This window comes from Lycorma delicatula, chromosome 8, assembly GCF_047948215.1.
Source record: "Lycorma delicatula isolate Av1 chromosome 8, ASM4794821v1, whole genome shotgun sequence".
Lineage (NCBI taxonomy): Eukaryota > Metazoa > Arthropoda > Insecta > Hemiptera > Fulgoridae > Lycorma > Lycorma delicatula.
In genome coordinates this window covers 69,737,264-69,754,070 of record NC_134462.1, presented here as the reverse complement: position 1 = coordinate 69,754,070, position 16,807 = coordinate 69,737,264, and the positions used below count along the sequence as shown (strand labels likewise).

Sequence of the window (16,807 nt, the reverse complement as noted above, 5' to 3'; positions counted from 1 at the left end):
TCAAAATGAACACCGTAAACGTTATCCATGTTGTTTTCTACATCTCTGATGGCGTCAAGCATAAATTCCTGCGCTAACCCTTCTCGCATGCTTGTCTTGAGAGACATGCTCATTTGCATTTTCCCTTCGGGTGTATTCAACATTTGTACTATGCTGGGTTGAGATTCATAAGTCTCTTCTTGTTCGATCCTAGGTGACTGTTCGGTTTCTTCGGCTTTTTCAGCTCGATGGTGAGCCGAATAAGAAAGAAATCTTTTAGCCTTTTGTCGACGTCTCATACCGGTCATTTCATCATCTACCCTATCAGATGGTTGAGCTAGCTGAAAAGGAAATGGACTAGAAGTATCCATCTTATTATGTAATTTTGCAGTCGACCTTTTTATTTCAGGTTCTGGTTCATCATTTGCTAAAGAACGTTTACTATGTTTCATCCTATCTTCTTCAGTTAATTGATCGAATATAGAACCCATATCAAACCTCTTTTCAAAATCTCGGTAATCTCGCTCCTCTTTTTCACGCAACTCTTCAGCTGAGATTTTCGGTAGTGAACGTTCTTTTGAATCTATTTCTTTTTTTATCCGTTTTCCCATTTCTCTCTCTTCAGAACCGAACTGTTCTGCTATCTTAATCAGAGGTTCAGTAAGCGGTTTGAAATCTTGTTGAAGTCTTAAATCGGACTCGAATCTTCCTCTTACCAATTCGCCATGTTTTCTTTTAATACTCCTGCGGATCTCCGCGATCTCCGCGGTGACACGCTCACGATCCTCCATAGTAGACATTTATGTTTAATCTGACTGCATGCACTCACTATCTTTCTTTAAGTATGTTGAAGTATTTAAAGTTGATTCATAAGCGCGCACGTTAGCCTGTAAGCTTTTTTAGGCTTTTTCATAAGCGTGCACGTTAGCCTGTAGGCTTTTTTAGGCTTTTTCATAAGCGCGCACGTTAGCCTGTAGGCTTTTTTAGGCTTTTTCATAAGCGTGCACGCTAGCCTGTAGGCTTTTTTAGGCTTTTTCATAAGCGCGCACGTTAGCCTGTAGGCTTTTTAGGCTTTTTCATAAGCGCGCACGTTAGCCTGTAGGCTTTTTTAGGCTTTTTCATAAGCGTGCACGCTAGCCTGTAGGCTTTTTTAGGCTTTTTCATAAGCGCGCACGTTAGCCTGTAGGCTTTTTTAGGCTTTTTCATAAGCGCGCACGTTAGCCTGTAGGCTTTTTTAGGCTTTTTCATAAGCGTGCACGCTAGCCTGTAGGCTTTTTTAGGCTTTTTCAGGCTCTTTTCAAGCTCTCTTTCGCGCTTTTGTATGCTTTTTTCAGGCTTTCCGATAAAGATGTCAAAATTAAATCTGTACCGTCCTTTATCAAAATCTCTCTCCTTATCAATTACTAAAAATCCATTTTTTATCCGGTTCCAAGCCTCATTACATATTTCTTTAAACTTTTCAAATGATATATCCGGTGTAACATGATCATGATATATATGTCTCAGGTTTCTTTCATCCTGTCGAAACACCATGAGAAAATTCGCATTGTCTCGGACCAATTGTTTAGGAATTTTACTATATGTTTGACTCATATAAAACACATCAATGTTATTATGCCGTCCCATAGTAAAATATTTTGTTATGTTATTTTGTTTTTCGCATATTACATCATCGAATATCATTATAGAATTCGGTTCCGTTTCTTCCGGTGCCACAATAACATCGTTATCACTATAAGGATAGTAACCTATCCCTTCAACATCAGTCAACAAACTTTTTAAAAATAAGTATTTAGGCTGGTACAATGATTTAGAAAAAACATATATGTTACTGAACCTTAACCCGCTAGGGTCAAATAAAAGATTAAAAACTGCATTCGTCTTACCAGAATTTGAAGGACCTACAACCAAGCATCTGATATTATCTGGAAGAAGAGGACTATGTCTTTTTATAGAATTTAAATCAGATACCTCACCTATTAAACGGTCAAAATTAATTACTGTTAGCTTCCGATCTTGTTCTTCAGCATCCATCTCTGCTACTGAATAAATTACATAAGTGTAATTTATTTTATTAAATCCTTTTTATCTATCCACGAGTCCTCCTTCTTATCAAATCCCAACCAGCGAACTAATAATTTATCACCGCGTTTTTTTAATACTTTTTCAACCAAATAAACGTTGCCGTACTTGGTTTTACTAAGTTCTTCCGTATAGAAACTTCCTTTTAACACTTCCCCTTTCCCATCTTTAAGAATGTACGTTATAGGTTGTGTTTGTTTTATCTTGAAAATTGTAAAAACTTCATTAGTCCAATTCGGAAGATATCCTTTCGCAAATATCTTTTTATACTTACTTATCCTTACCTGATCACCAACATTAAATTTAATCGTGGTCGTATGCTGATGACGTTTTTTTGCAACCTTTAATATATTTAACAACACTTCGCGTTCGTTTTTATAAGAAACATCTTTAGGTTTAAAACCAGTAGTTCTATGCACCCTATTGTTATATTTTTCAATTATTTCATCCAATATACTTACCCATCGGTAATCACCCTGTTCGGTAAATTTACGCCACATATTAGTCTTGAGAGTTCTATTGAACCGCTCCACTATTGATGCCTTTTTATCGGAAAAAGTTGAATAATGATTTATATTGAATTTTAGTAATAACGATCTCAATTTTGAATTAAACCATTCTTTTCCATCATCGGTTTGAAAATGCTTCATTTTATGTTTATGAAATATGGGTTTAAGGACCATTACAACTTCATCTGCGTTTTTACTCTTCAATGGAAAAGCAAAAGCAAATTTTGAAAAACAATTTATAATTGTGAGAATATATTTATATCCCCTATTAAATCTTGAGTATTGTATCATCTCTACTAAGTCTGCTTGGTACAAATCGTCTATACCCTTAAGTTCAACAGACCTTGTCAAAAAATTTCTGCGAGCTTGCTTGTGAAGCTCTCTTGCTATCCCTTGTTTAACACTCATCATTTTATTATAAACTAAATTTAAATTGGATGTTTTCAACTTATATATTTAAGGTGAAAAATAAGGATAAAATAATAAAATTCTTTTCAATTTATAAATCTATTTATTCATTGGTTTTGATAACATATTATTTTACAAATAATAAACGAGATAAAATTCCCACTCAATTAATTTGTTTCGCAAAAATTCATATTCAATAACTGTCGGTATTTTCATTTTTACTACTTCTGTTTTATTACCGAAATATTTTCCTTTCTTTATTACTTCTAATCTTGATAAAGGGAAAGTTTTCTTCAAAATATTTATTAAATGATTTATCGATTTTATTCGACCTCCCGGTACAAATCCTATTATCCATGAATCGCTTGTGATATCAGATTCAGATTCGCAAGCTGTCTCGTCGGAAGAACTCTCTCCCATCATTGATAAATATTCTTCAGATGAAGACGAACCCATTATTTCTCCACAACACTCCGTCAGCAATTAACCTAGAACAAACAAATAGAAAATAATTATACAAATACTTATATATTACTGATAAACTTATAAAAATGTTTACTAAAATACAACACACCTTTCATTTTATTTTTCACCATTTTGCAATTATATGAAACTTTTTGATGCTCCTTAAACGGGTTATCATTATCCAACCACTCAAAAATTTCAAGACCACATTCGATACATGCCACAGAATCCATCACGCCGGTGAAATAAAATCCTGCTTCCAACAATAATTCAACCTTTGGAAAAAGCCTTGGCCAATTACTAAAAGTACTCATCATCAGGTCAATACAAACTATGCTATCTTTAAAAAATAAACAACAATTGAATAATTCTTCAGCAACACTACAAGTTTCATCATATGTTTTATGTGCAATTCCGCAATGAAATAAATTAGTTTCAGAGGTTATAGTCCAATTACATTCCTTACATGAAACGATTCCATCATTATCGAAGCGATTTAATCCGCATTCTTTAATAATTCTGAATGGGAGTGTGTTTATCCTTTTGCTGAGCGCCGCAAACGGGACAAACATCTCCTAGATTTATTTTTCTGATTCCACTTTTGACAGCATATAGTCTTATATCAAATTCAATTTCTTCTAGTTCTTTTTTAAATATGTTCAGCCTCTCACAGTAGCTCTTAAGAATCTCTTTTTGCAACTGCGACATCAATCTTAAACAGAAACAAAAAAATATTAGAAACAGAAAATATTAGGAACAAAAAATTAAAAAATTCCTTTCAATAAATTATTAACATACCTTTTTCACGAATGAATAATTATATTCTTCTTCTATGACTGTTGATTACTTCTTCTACAACAACTGATTCATTTGGTTGCAAAAAGGAAATATAATATACTATAACGTTAAAGACATTTATTAAATACTAAAATTAAAGTGTTACTTAAACTAACATAAGAATTAAAAACAATTATTTAATACTAAAAACAAAACTAGCATGTAATAGCTTCAGTCATTTCAATTTTTTATTTAAACTATTTTTCCACCTTTTGTTTCAATTACTAATTGTATTGGGCTTCTACAGAAAGGACATTTTTTTTCATCGACTATAGGTTTACTTTCGAGACGATCATTACATAATTTGCAGACGGAATGACCACACAAAACAAAAGTTACTTTTATTAAATTACTAAAGCAAATTTGACAAATATATTTTTCTTTTATCTCATCTTCTGATAAAGAATTTATTTCAATATCCCCCTCCTGGGTTTCGTCAAATTCATTTTCTTCATGTTTCACAATACATAATAATATATTAGATATATTATTGGAAAATGGATAAATAATATATTCTCCTTCTTCTATAATCGCTGATTCATTCGACTGCAAAAAGGAAAATATAATAAATCAATTTAAATTAAGCTTAGAAACATTTATTCAATGCTATAATTAAAGTATTACATAAATTACATTCGACAGGTACTTTTTTAAAATATAATAACTTACATCTAAAACATATTGGATGTGCACATGGAATAGTAATAAATTTAATTACATTTATTTTACAAAATTGGCATGTTATTGCTTCTCGATCGTTTAAAGCAATTGTTTCACTAAGTCTAATAGGAAAACTATTTTTATCAGGTTTCCTTTGCGATTTTGCAAAACCTTTATTTAACATTTTATGTAGAACAGAACCATTTTTTATTTTGTGCATAAATCCTCCACCTTTTATTAATAAAGAATTTTTTGTTGAACAAATCATTACTCCACAGTGGATTACCTCTTTCATCGGTATATTTTCAATATTTATTTTCATTTTGTATTCTCCTTCTTCTTTTGCATTTAGACAACGCCTAAGTCCAAAATAAGCCTCTTGTTCATTATGAAACTGAAATTGAAAGAAAGACCTATTAGTTTCTCTGTAAAACTAAAAATATGTTTCTTTTTATCAAATAAAAAAATAATATTTGCCTTTGTAAATCTAACACGGTTTTCGAGGATGCATGATGTTGTTACTACTGTGCTTTCTTCACTTTCATTATTTTCAACATCAGCAGCAGCCTCTGCTATGAGGTTATCGTTGCCGTCATCTAATAAAGGATGATGTTGTTGGTCGTCGACTTCCCCATACACCAACCTTCGCGGTATTAATAACTGCAGCCGCTGATTAGGAGTTCCCTCTAATTCATCATCTTCTTGTAAAACATCATAAACAACCTGTTCTAATTGCGCATCATTTACTGGAAACATTTCTTCGGACATCTACAAAGAAATATTTTCATTGTACTCTAACAAAAATAACGAAAAATATGTAATAATATATAACTTATAAGAAAAATAATAAAAAAATATGTAATAATATATTACTTCTAAGAAAAAACTTACTGTTTTATAAAGGTGACGAAAATATTGATATAATCCAATACAAAACGCCAGTTTTCCAATCTTAGCACCAATATGTTTTGAATTATTTAATTTTAATTAATCTGCAAAGAAAACAGTTGCATTACTATTTATTTTAATTTTGTGAACTAGATGTACAAGAATTGATTTTAAATACATAAACTGGAACAGAATTATTTTACATTTAAATATTGGCTGGAAAAATAATTATTAAATAAATATGAAATAGAATTATATTTAAGCGAATAATTTTACATTTAAATATTATTTCACTTACCTCTTTAAATAAAGATGATAAAGATGATAATATAATAGTAGCAGCAAAACGTAACAGTAACAAGAGTATTAATTTTATTTAATCTGCAAAGAAAACAGTTGCATTACTATTTATTTTAATTTTATGAACTAGATGTACAAGAATTGATTTTAAATACATAAACTGGAACAGAATTATTTTACATTTAAATATTGGCTGGAAAAATAATTATTAAATAAATATGAAATAGAATTATATTTAAGCGAATAATTTTACATTTAAATATTATTTCACTTACCTCTTTAAATAAAGATGATAAAGATGATAATATAATAGTAGCAGCAAAACGTAACAGTAACAGCAAAACGTAGTATGAATCCGTTAAATTTTTGGCGGGTATTTATATGTAAAGGCTATCATTATCATTGAGATAACTTTGAAAATAACAATGCTATCACCAATTGACGCAAATGCATTATCGGTTGACTTTCAAACTAGTAAACAAGGTTAATGCAAAGTCAGCAAGCACGTGTACATTATTTTATGCCGAAGTAAGCACATTTTTTTTTTTTTTTTTTTTTTTGAAATTTTTTTTTTTTGAAATTTTTTTTTTTTTTTTTTTTTCGGGTCAAAGGTCAATTTTTTTTTTTTTTTTTTTTTTTTTGAAAATTTTTTTTGTTTTTTTTTTTTTTTTTTTTTTTTTTTTTGATGACGTCATTGATTTTTTTTTTTTGAATTTTTGAATTTTTTTTTTTTTTTTCGGGTCAAAGGTCAATTTTTTTTTTTTTGAAATTTTTTTTTTTTTTTTTTCGGGTCAAAGGTCAATTTTTTTTTCGGGTCAAAGGTCAATTTTTTTTTTTTTATGACGTCAGAGGGGGCGGGGGTGGGGGTGATGACGTCATTGATTTTTTTTGATGACGTCATTGATGACGCTTGTCCCAGAACCGGCATTTTTACACTACTTTTAGATTATATAATTTAGACAGATTATATGAAATTTACTTATGATCGAGAGTCCGTGAACACACACTTATAACCAGACGGTTTAGAAACACTTGGCAATACGTTTAGTATTAGAATCCTGGAAAATGCTTTCAAAAAACTAGATGAAAAACGCTACAACTCATGCCTGCGTTCTGAAAAAAACTATTACGTCTGGATTGATTCGAATTCGGATTAGGATACAGTTTATGATTCTGTTCGTATCCAGATTCATATTCACATTACGATTCTTACTGCTTGAAATATTCTCACCCTTATTCAGTTAAAGGATCCAAATCCTGAGTTAGTGGCACGATTCAAATTCTGATTCGGCCGAACGTTACACAATCTGATGAATAATCACGCATTAGATTCTAAATTAGCCGCAAGTTTCAGACGCTGATCCAGTCGGACTTTCAGATGCTGATCCAGTAGCACGTTTCAGACCCCGATATCCTTAAGTTTCGGACACCAAATCTGATCTAGTCGTACGATTCAGTTTCTGATCCAGTCGTATATTCATTTTCTGATCTTGTTATACGCTTCAGATGCTGAAACAATCGACTGTTTCAGAATCTGACCCAGTTGCACTGTTAAAAATGTGATACTGTAATACGTTTCAGACACAAATCCAGTTGCACGTTTCAGACTTTGATCCTAACAATTGTTTCATACTCCTATCCTTTCGCTAGTTTCCGAATTTTACTGTGATTATTTTGCACGTTAAGTCTCTGATCAAGTCGTACGCTTCATATATATATATTCAATACCATGTTTCAGGATGTCTTGCAGTAGCATGTTTCCTATTCGAATACACGATTATTAATATAAAAAAAAATCCTAATAATTATCTAATTAAAAATAGGTAGATCGGAGGATCATGGATACCGGTATTTTGTTGGTTGGGTTTCAATTAAACACACATCTCAGTTTCCATCTCACACAGTTTCCACACATCTCAGACTGTGCAATAATATACTTCATTTACATTCATACATATCATCGTCTAAAGTAATACCTTACAGTGGTTCCGGAGACTAAACAGAAAAATAAAGAAAAAAGTATGAATTCTAGTATTCTTCAGTTTTTAAATATGAAACTATTTCCATACTTTAATATCATCCTATATAATATATTTATATATTTATTTAAAATGATCATAAAATATTAGCTAAAAAAACGTTTTAAGAAACATTTTTTTTAATAAATATAAAACGTTCCACATCCTGTAGAAAATAATTCAAAATTATTACTAAATAGGAAAAAACTATTAAAAAAGACCATGTGTTCATTTTTTCTGTTAAACTATAAACTAATAACTAGTAGAAGTGACGATAAAATAAAACTACTTATGCCTCTTAAGTGGCTTAGAGGAGGTCTTTCAATAATATTTGTGTTAGTGGGTGGTTATCTCCTTTTGTAAGCATACCAAATAAGTAATAGATTTTATTATTTATATACAGTTATAAATAAAATTAATAAAAATATGTTTTAAGCATGTTGAATTTTTTTATGAATCAATACTCTTCGTTGATATCTTATGAATGGGTATTGCATTAATTGTAATTATTTTTAAATCTTTGAATTTATTTACAAACTTTACATTAGATATTTAATAAAATTTCCATCAGAATTTATGAATTTTTACACCTCTTACTTTCGTAATTAAATTAAATATAATTTAGTAAAAACTCTGTTACAAGACATCTTTTATATTTTTTGTTTTAAAAATCTTGAATTTTTATTTCATACTTTCTTTAACTTACAATGGTTCAACTTTGACCTCAAATTTTTCAACCTTTAATAAACTTGTTTCCCGTTATCATACCATGGTTACATTTTACACAGCGACGTAAGTCGGGTGACAGTACAATATTCCATTGTTAATTTCAAATATTTTATATATAGAACATTTATATGTAAGTTGTCAGAGATGCAAGGGGAACTTTTGGCCCCAAGAAGCGGGGAAATCGACTAAGAAAAAAATCCCTTTTGGCACGCCGGAAGGCCGAGGTAGATTTCACCGGTGCTAAGTAGGAGATAAAAAAAATGCCCACCTGTTAAGAAAAACTTCAAATTTAATCAATACGGCAATGGTTTCATATGAAAAATGTATCAGATGTTTACCATACGACTTCTTACATCTTCACACAGTGCCAGCAACATTTTGGTCATCCCTTGCCGTAAGGGTTAATCATATCAAAAATTGTTTCGGACAAAAGTTTGACGTATGTTTAGAGGACTAATGACCACCTTAAACCGATTCGATATTGTGCCTATTAAGGGAGGTATGATTTTTTTTGTCTTCGAAAACCATTTTTTCCACCCCCTGGGCCAATGGTTGGTGATATCAAAAAACTTTCCTTATGTAAGTTTTAGGTCCTTATTCAACGAATAGTAGGAATTTTAAACGAATTCGATATTTAAGTTAATAAAAAGGTTACAGCAATATTTTGATTTTTCGAAAAAACCACCCCATTTCACCCGCATGGTCCGAGTTCGGCAATTCGAACGGCAAAATTCAAAACGAGATTTTGGGTCGATTTATTTTTAGTGAAAAATTTGAAAGTGATCGGCGCATAATTACGGCAGTTATCGTGTCCACAAGAAAGTGAATTATATATATATATATATATATATATATAATTTTGAGCTGACGGTGGTTTTAGAGTCTAGGGTATGTGAAACGCCATTGGTATGGAATTTTCCAAAGTCGAATCTAATTACAATAGGTAGCTTTCTTATGAAATCTACCTAAAAAGGGGAAATTTTTGAGGAACAGAATCGATAAGATGTAGCTATCGATCCGTTGATTTTGACTGTCGATATGAATAGATCAGGTGGCAGTTGAAGCGGATTTGAATATAACTAGTGTAAAATTTACCTTCTAATATTTTTGTACGCTAATCATCTGATTTAGTGATAAATATCTGGTATCATTTATAGATTTCAAAATCGAGAGCTCTAAGGTTCAAATCTCAGTAAAGGCAGTTACTTTTGTACGGATTTGAATAGCAGATCGTGAATACCGGTGTTCTTTGGTGGTTGGGTTTCAATTAACCACAGATCTCAGGAATGGTCGACCTGAGACAGTACAATACTACACTTCATTTACATTCATACATACGTATAATCCTCATTCATCCTCTGAAGTTATGCCTTACGGTGGTTTCGGAAGCTAAACAGAAAAAGAAAGTATCATTTAAAAAGATGAAAATTAATTATTCTGGTTATAATATAAAATAAAACTGAATAAATATTTTTTTTGTTTACTTAAAGTTTAAAACAACTCTAATAGTAAAATTTTACTTGTCAGTTTAGAATCTTATTCAAAAAAAAGTAATAAAATTAACATTTTACGAAGAGATTTTATAACTTAAGAGAATTTAATTTCTTCAAATATTATTTCAAATTAATTTCTGTAGAAGAAATACAAAAGGGAAATTATAATTCCATTAAATATAATACAATTACATAACAGTTTCATTTAATTATGACTAAAAATTACAGAATAAAAAAATTTTAATTTTTAAAAACATAATTTTTTTCAACAAAAAAATAAATAATTCATACTAAAAGTTAAATAAAAGAAGTTTTTTTTCCAAGAAAATTACTTTTAAACAAATTTTACATTTATGCGTTACTGAAAAGAAATGGATGGAGCTCGTTCTCATATGCAATCACTTTATAATTAGAGCACGCCTCACGCTTTACTTTTTATCGTGCACAAATACAAATTTTTTTAAAAATAACTTTCTCAAAAGTATTCTTTTTTTTAAAGTAATTTTCTTGAAACCATATTTTTTTACTTTTTGTACGAATTGTCTTCTTTTTTTTTGTTATTTATTTTTTAAGTTATTTTTTCATTTTAATTTTATTTTTCCCTGAATTTTCGTGAGTTAAATTAAAAAAAAAATTATTTGTAAAGATTAATAATGTTACATTACCTTCTTCAAGCTGTTTACCTACTACAGGATTAGAATAATAGACGACATGGTGTAAAATTAAATGTTAAACATCCATTATTATCAATATTATTGATAAACCCAATTTATGAAAAATATTATTTAGTTACAAATAATTTTCAAATTATTTATTTTAAAATTTATAAAGTGAAATATTTTTATAATATCAGAAAATTCTGAAATTTTTTTCTATATAGTAATATTTTAAACCTACGTTATACAGAGTTTTAACTAACCCATTGTTTAAATGAAATCTACAGTTGGTTGTTTTTGTCGAGGGTGTCGTATACAATCTGCAGTCTTGCTCCCTTTATACGTAAGAAGTACAGTATCAAACCAGAGATAGAAGAGGGAGCACTGATTGACATTATCCCCTAAGAGTAGACAAAGGCGAACTTAATGACGTTTTATTGGCTTGCCCCTGAGGGTAAAATTGTGGGTACGGTATACAGTAGTGGTTTTATTTGATGTGACTGTACTTAACATGCGGGAATACACGAACAACATTGTAATTACAGTATTAATTATTTGATTAATTTAATTTAGTTGTGTATATATATATATATATATATATATATATATAAATATAAGATGAAAAAGATTCATTATCTATAACATAATTAAAAACCTTGGTTCTTTGTATCTCCGCACGATGCCCGAGGATGTAAGCACGTACACGCAGATGCAAACAACAAAATAAAAAAAAATGCAAACCAAGAATTATTTATTCTTTATTCTTTTCTTTTGGTGTTGTACTTCTTCAACAAGTGTTTTTGATTATCATGAAAATTTATTGATAATTTTACATAAATAATAATGATGTAACAGTACAAGTATTTATTTGTTCTTTGTTTGTGTTTTACAGTTAGTATCTTAAGTCATCATAATTTATGTTAGTTAAAAACATTGATTTTTTTTCAAGAATAATTTTTTTCCAGTAATTTATGACACATCGTCATGGAACGCTACATTCCTAACAACTTTCACAAATCATAAAAATTTATTATCAAATATGAAATCGGTTATCTACGAATTGTGCGTCTCGCGATATTTATGATATGAATAATTGCATAATTGGCAAGACAAAAGCACAATTTATTGTTTGGTTAAAAAAATTCGTAAAGAATTTTCTCTACTTCATATTAAAACATCAATTTAGAACCGAAATGCAAGGAATCAAAAGAATACGCTGATATGAATGAGTAAGGAGATGCTTTACAGTAAATTGTGAAGGCTATCCAGCTATGACTCGTGATTTTTGTTTGCAAATTTGAAAACTTTTAATTTGAATGAGTTATGGTTTCAAAAGGATGGATGGTACTTCATGCTACAGAGCTGCTAAAATAAATCAGTTATTGCGTCAAAAGTTTTGCCGTTTGATAATTTCTCTAAATATATGAGTATTGTTTGATTTTGATGAGTATTGGTTTGAATTCATTAAATACTAATTATTCCAACTATAATTTTATTATATTTTTAATTAGTATTTATTTAACTATAAAGTTAAATAGTTACTGAAATTAATTGAAAACTAGAATAAACAGTTAACACAAAATTTAATTAAAATCTAAAAATAGATTACAATTTACATTGTTAAACAATCATCTACCCTAGATATTGAGGAAATACTATATAAAAAGTAAATAATTAATTAATTGAAAACCCAATTAACAGACTCTTATAAAACAAGTATCTCAAACAGAATTTATAGTTTGTTTTTTCTTTTTCTCTTTTTACAACAGATGTGTTATTCAATATTTCTTGTAATTTATCTTCAGTTCCTGTCAAAAATGAAAAAAATGTAGTCAGCGAATCTTAACTGAATTTTTTCCCCTTGAATAGTTATTCCGTTCTCAAATTTATCTTCCAATCCTTTTATCGCTTTTCTACGTACAAGTTAGAAAGTAACTTGACAAATTATATCTAAGCTTCACTTCTTTCTTAATCGGAGTTTGTACATTTGTATGCATCTTCCAGTATAATGATGCAATATTATAATTATATTTAATAAGTGCTAGCTGGTTATTTTTGATTACATCTTATATTATTTCATAAATTTTGTTTATTTGCTAATTACTATTTATTATAATTTTTTTTCTCAAACATTGAATTCTATTTTTTACTCTTCAATCAATTGACTGGATTTTTGGTTTGATTCTATCCTCAATTCCTTTTTTTTTGTGCTTATCTTTTGATACTATATATTTAATACATCCTACATCCTCGAATATCTTTTTGAAATATTTGACTTCTACAGCTTTCATTTCTTTTCATATTCTTCTACTGCCAAATTTATTGAATCTGCACGTCTTTAAAACTCGGCCGACCAATTTGTTTGTTTACAAGATTCTTCTATAAATTTCTCTTCTCTCTTATTCTACTAGACTTCATTTTGAATTTTAACATCTCTTCTAATTTATAGCACCCTCTTATAAAAATATTTTTAAAGACTGTACTGTATTCTTTTATTCATTTTATTCCTCTATTCTTTTCCTTTTGTCTTTGAATCACTACCATAAAGCATTACACTCCACATAAATATTTTTTAAGAATTTCTTTCTAATTGTAAGAGCTATTTTTAAATTTTAGTAAATTGTTTTTACATGAAAACTCTATCTGACTGCGCCAGTCTGCTTCTAATTGGTATATTTCCTTATTCAATTTTTATTATTTTATTGCCCAAGGAAGAAAATTCTCTGAATTCGACCTTAAAATTGAGAGAATTTATGTTTCCTTATATTAATACTTAATTCCTCATTATCCTCATTTCACTCATATTACCTTTGTATTTAGTCTTATTTATTTTAAACTGAATTACTGTCCTAGTAATAAATTTATGCCACTCAGAATTTCTTCTAACATTAGTTTTTGTCAATAGACAAATTATTATCTCCTTTCCATGATAAGGTTAATCTATCTAAAATTTCTTCTTTCATTTCCTGTATTGTTTCTTAATTATTTCATTCCTAAGACGTGTGGTTAATTTAAACCCAACCACTAAAGAACACCGGTATTCACGATCTAGTATTCAAATCCGAATATAAGTGACTACCTTTATTAGGATTTGAACCTGAGAACTCTCGATTTCGTTAGTTCTGATAATACAAACAAAAAATAATTAAATTTTAATAAATCAATAAACACATGCTTTATGAAAAGTATTTTATTTAATCCTTGCTAATCCAGATGTAAAAATTTGTTGACCCATTTTTTATTCAGTAAAATTTAAGAAGTTGAAAGGATTTGAATAAATTTTAAGTAAAATATTTTAAGGTATTTTATAAATTTAACAAATATTTATTATATTACTTACAATATAACTACAATTTTCATATATTGTATTTGCATTTTAAATTATTTATAAATAAATATGAATTTACTATATTTATTATATTTATTATTAGTAGTAAGACATTATGTTAATTATTATTATTTTTTAAATATAATTAGATACTGATAAAATATATAAAATTTTCCAATTGTCCAGGGCTGTACATATTTTCATCTGTGAATATATTGTATATATATATATATACGTATACTATTATATAAAGAGCCCCCTCTTCTTCTTTATATTTTTGTTTTGTATAAACAAAAAAACTACTCGATCAACCACAACCAAATTTTTCCCTATGTTTCTTAGCATAACTGAGAAGGTTTGTAAATATATTTCATCTAGAAAAACCTCTAATATATATATATATATATATATATATATATATATACATACACACACACACACACACACACACACACACACACACACACACGAGTATGTAGTAGTGGAGATATGCCGGTTGAAACACAAATTTTAATGAATTGGATTAATGAACTGTGAACTGTGAGTCTCTGTATGAGCTGGGTTTGAACTGAATCATCCGAATCAATCTAATGAATAATATTACAGAAATAATAGAAATAAATTTACGTCAAATAATATCATATTAAATAAATTTAAAAAAAAACTCTGTTTAACAATAATGGGCTTCCTGTGGGTACTGCGTGTGGGGCTAGAGTGGTAAGGAATGTTAGCATCTAACGGAAGGCTAGACCGATCATCACCATCAACCGGTAACAAACAGGGTACCTCTGGGGCACTATTGGGAGGTGCAATGGGGTACTTTTATAATATCTCTGATTATAATCGTCCGATTTTCAAAATTCAAACGGGGTATTTGTTAGTAAATTGAAGGCAAAAAATATCGTTACACTCTCGATCTTACACATCACGGTTATTCTTAAATACCTATAGATAAATACCTAAAGAGAACGGGTACAGTACTGGGCCATTCTGTCCTTAAGATTTATATTAAAAGGATAGAGTTAATAAAAATAGTCACTTTAAAATATTCATTATTCTTCGCTCCCAAGGAAGGTGAAGTTGTAAATTAAAGATATTCATTAAGGAATAAATAGATAGATTCTTTTACCATTATTATATTTCTACTACCATGGCAAAGCAATAAGTTATAAATTTTTCGTCGTCAAGGAAATGTGTACTTCAGTTACCATAGTTACTATTATTCTGTCTTTTGTAATGTAGTTTCTTTTTCAGGTCTCTATAAAGCCTGAATACTGTAATTATTATTTATCAGTATTATTCTCGCAACCACAAGGATAATGTACATTGCGAGGCTCCAGGGGATAGTGCCTAGATAAATGGGAATAAAGCAAGCTCTGGGGGTAGGCCCCAAGAGGCCCTGAGGAGCTCCTGGGTTGGATCCGAGGTTCTTCTGAGCTGACTTGAGCCCCGAGAGTTCAGGTTTCGGTAGACGGGATCCGGCTAGTGTGTGTGTGTGTGGGGGGGGGGTGTGGGTGTGTGTGTATGTGTTTTTTTTTTTTTTTTTTTTTTTTTTTTTTTTTTTTTTTTTTTTTATATAGCGAAGGAAATTCCTTTACGAATCTCTGGCTTAGGTGTTTTGCCTGGTATGTCGGACTCGAACATTAACTTAAAGGTGACTTGTTAATGCTAATACCGACTAAAACCTCCGCTATCCTCTGAACTCTGATCCCCCACGGTATCCGCCGTTAGGCATTACTTCGTGAGGGGGAGGATTTAGCTACTGCTCTTCCTTCTGGTAGCTAAGATGTTATTACTTCTTTCTTTTAGATGTTGTGGTCCTTTGCTCTTTTTCTTTCGATGGAACGCAGGTCTGTAAGGACGTCTGTTGCAAACGTGCTTATTGCGTTCCATGCGGCTTTTGACGACAACATTGCTTCTATTAGTGTCTCAGGTTGGATACTTTGATGTAAGATGTTTTCGAGTTGATCACGCTGTGGATAAAATCGTGGGCACACAAAGAAAACATGCTCTGCATCTTCATTGACTCCTGGGCAGGACGGGCACTCTGGAGAATTATCGTGCTTGAAGCGGTGTAAGTATTCTCGAAAGCAGCCATGTCCTGATAGCATCTGCGTTAGATAGTAGTTGACCTCACCGTGATTACGATTCAGCCAAAAGTCAATCCGTGGTATGAGACGGTGTGTCCACCTGCCTTTCACGGCAACATCCCACTGTAGCTGCCAACGTGCGATGCTTTTCTGTCGCTCTTCTGTCTTGAGTTCTTCAGCACTCAGTAAGGTTGACGTCTTGCGATGGTAAAGGTTGCGTCGTTCTTCAGGTAGAACTCTAAGAGGCAGAGTTCCGGAAATGACACAAACTGCTTCCTCAGACACTGTGCGGAAAGCGCTTGCGACTCATAATGCACTCATACGATACATCGGTCCCGCCTTTCTCCACGAATCTTGCATCTCTA

At 30.4% G+C, this 16,807-nt stretch overlaps 2 protein-coding genes across 2 annotated transcripts; both read right to left on the bottom strand.

Annotated features, from left to right (window-relative positions):
- Nucleotides 1-3,085: 3,085 nt before the first annotated feature.
- Nucleotides 3,086-4,015, bottom strand: LOC142329476 (uncharacterized). The gene is made up of 2 exons (XM_075374146.1): nucleotides 3,553-4,015; nucleotides 3,086-3,466 (listed from the first exon to the last, which is right to left on the bottom strand). The coding sequence occupies exons 1-2, from the start codon at nucleotides 4,013-4,015 to the stop codon at nucleotides 3,462-3,464; spliced, it is 468 nt and encodes a 155-aa protein (XP_075230261.1). The 3' UTR covers nucleotides 3,086-3,461.
- A 107-nt stretch (nucleotides 4,016-4,122) lies between these two features.
- LOC142329475 (uncharacterized) lies at nucleotides 4,123-5,882 on the bottom strand. The gene is made up of 4 exons (XM_075374145.1): nucleotides 5,832-5,882; nucleotides 5,418-5,708; nucleotides 5,227-5,334; nucleotides 4,123-4,155 (listed from the first exon to the last, which is right to left on the bottom strand). Exons 2-4 carry the CDS (start codon nucleotides 5,706-5,708, stop codon nucleotides 4,123-4,125), a joined length of 432 nt encoding a protein of 143 aa, XP_075230260.1. The 5' UTR covers nucleotides 5,832-5,882.
- Nucleotides 5,883-16,807: the final 10,925 nt, after the last annotated feature.

Excerpts from the sequence above, each read along its gene's own strand:
- LOC142329476 (XM_075374146.1), bottom strand. The coding sequence starts at position 4,015 with ATGTTTGTCCCGTTTGCGGCGCTCAGCAAAAGGATAAACACACTCCCA.
- LOC142329475 (XM_075374145.1), bottom strand. The coding sequence starts at position 5,708 with ATGTCCGAAGAAATGTTTCCAGTAAATGATGCGCAATTAGAACAGGTT. Across the intron at positions 5,335-5,417 it reads ACCGTGTTAGATTTACAAAG|TTTCATAATGAACAAGAGGC; the intron begins GCAAATATTATT and ends TTTCAATTTCAG. Across the intron at positions 4,156-5,226 it reads AAAATATACCGATGAAAGAG|ATTGATGTCGCAGTTGCAAA; the intron begins GTAATCCACTGT and ends TTTCTGTTTAAG.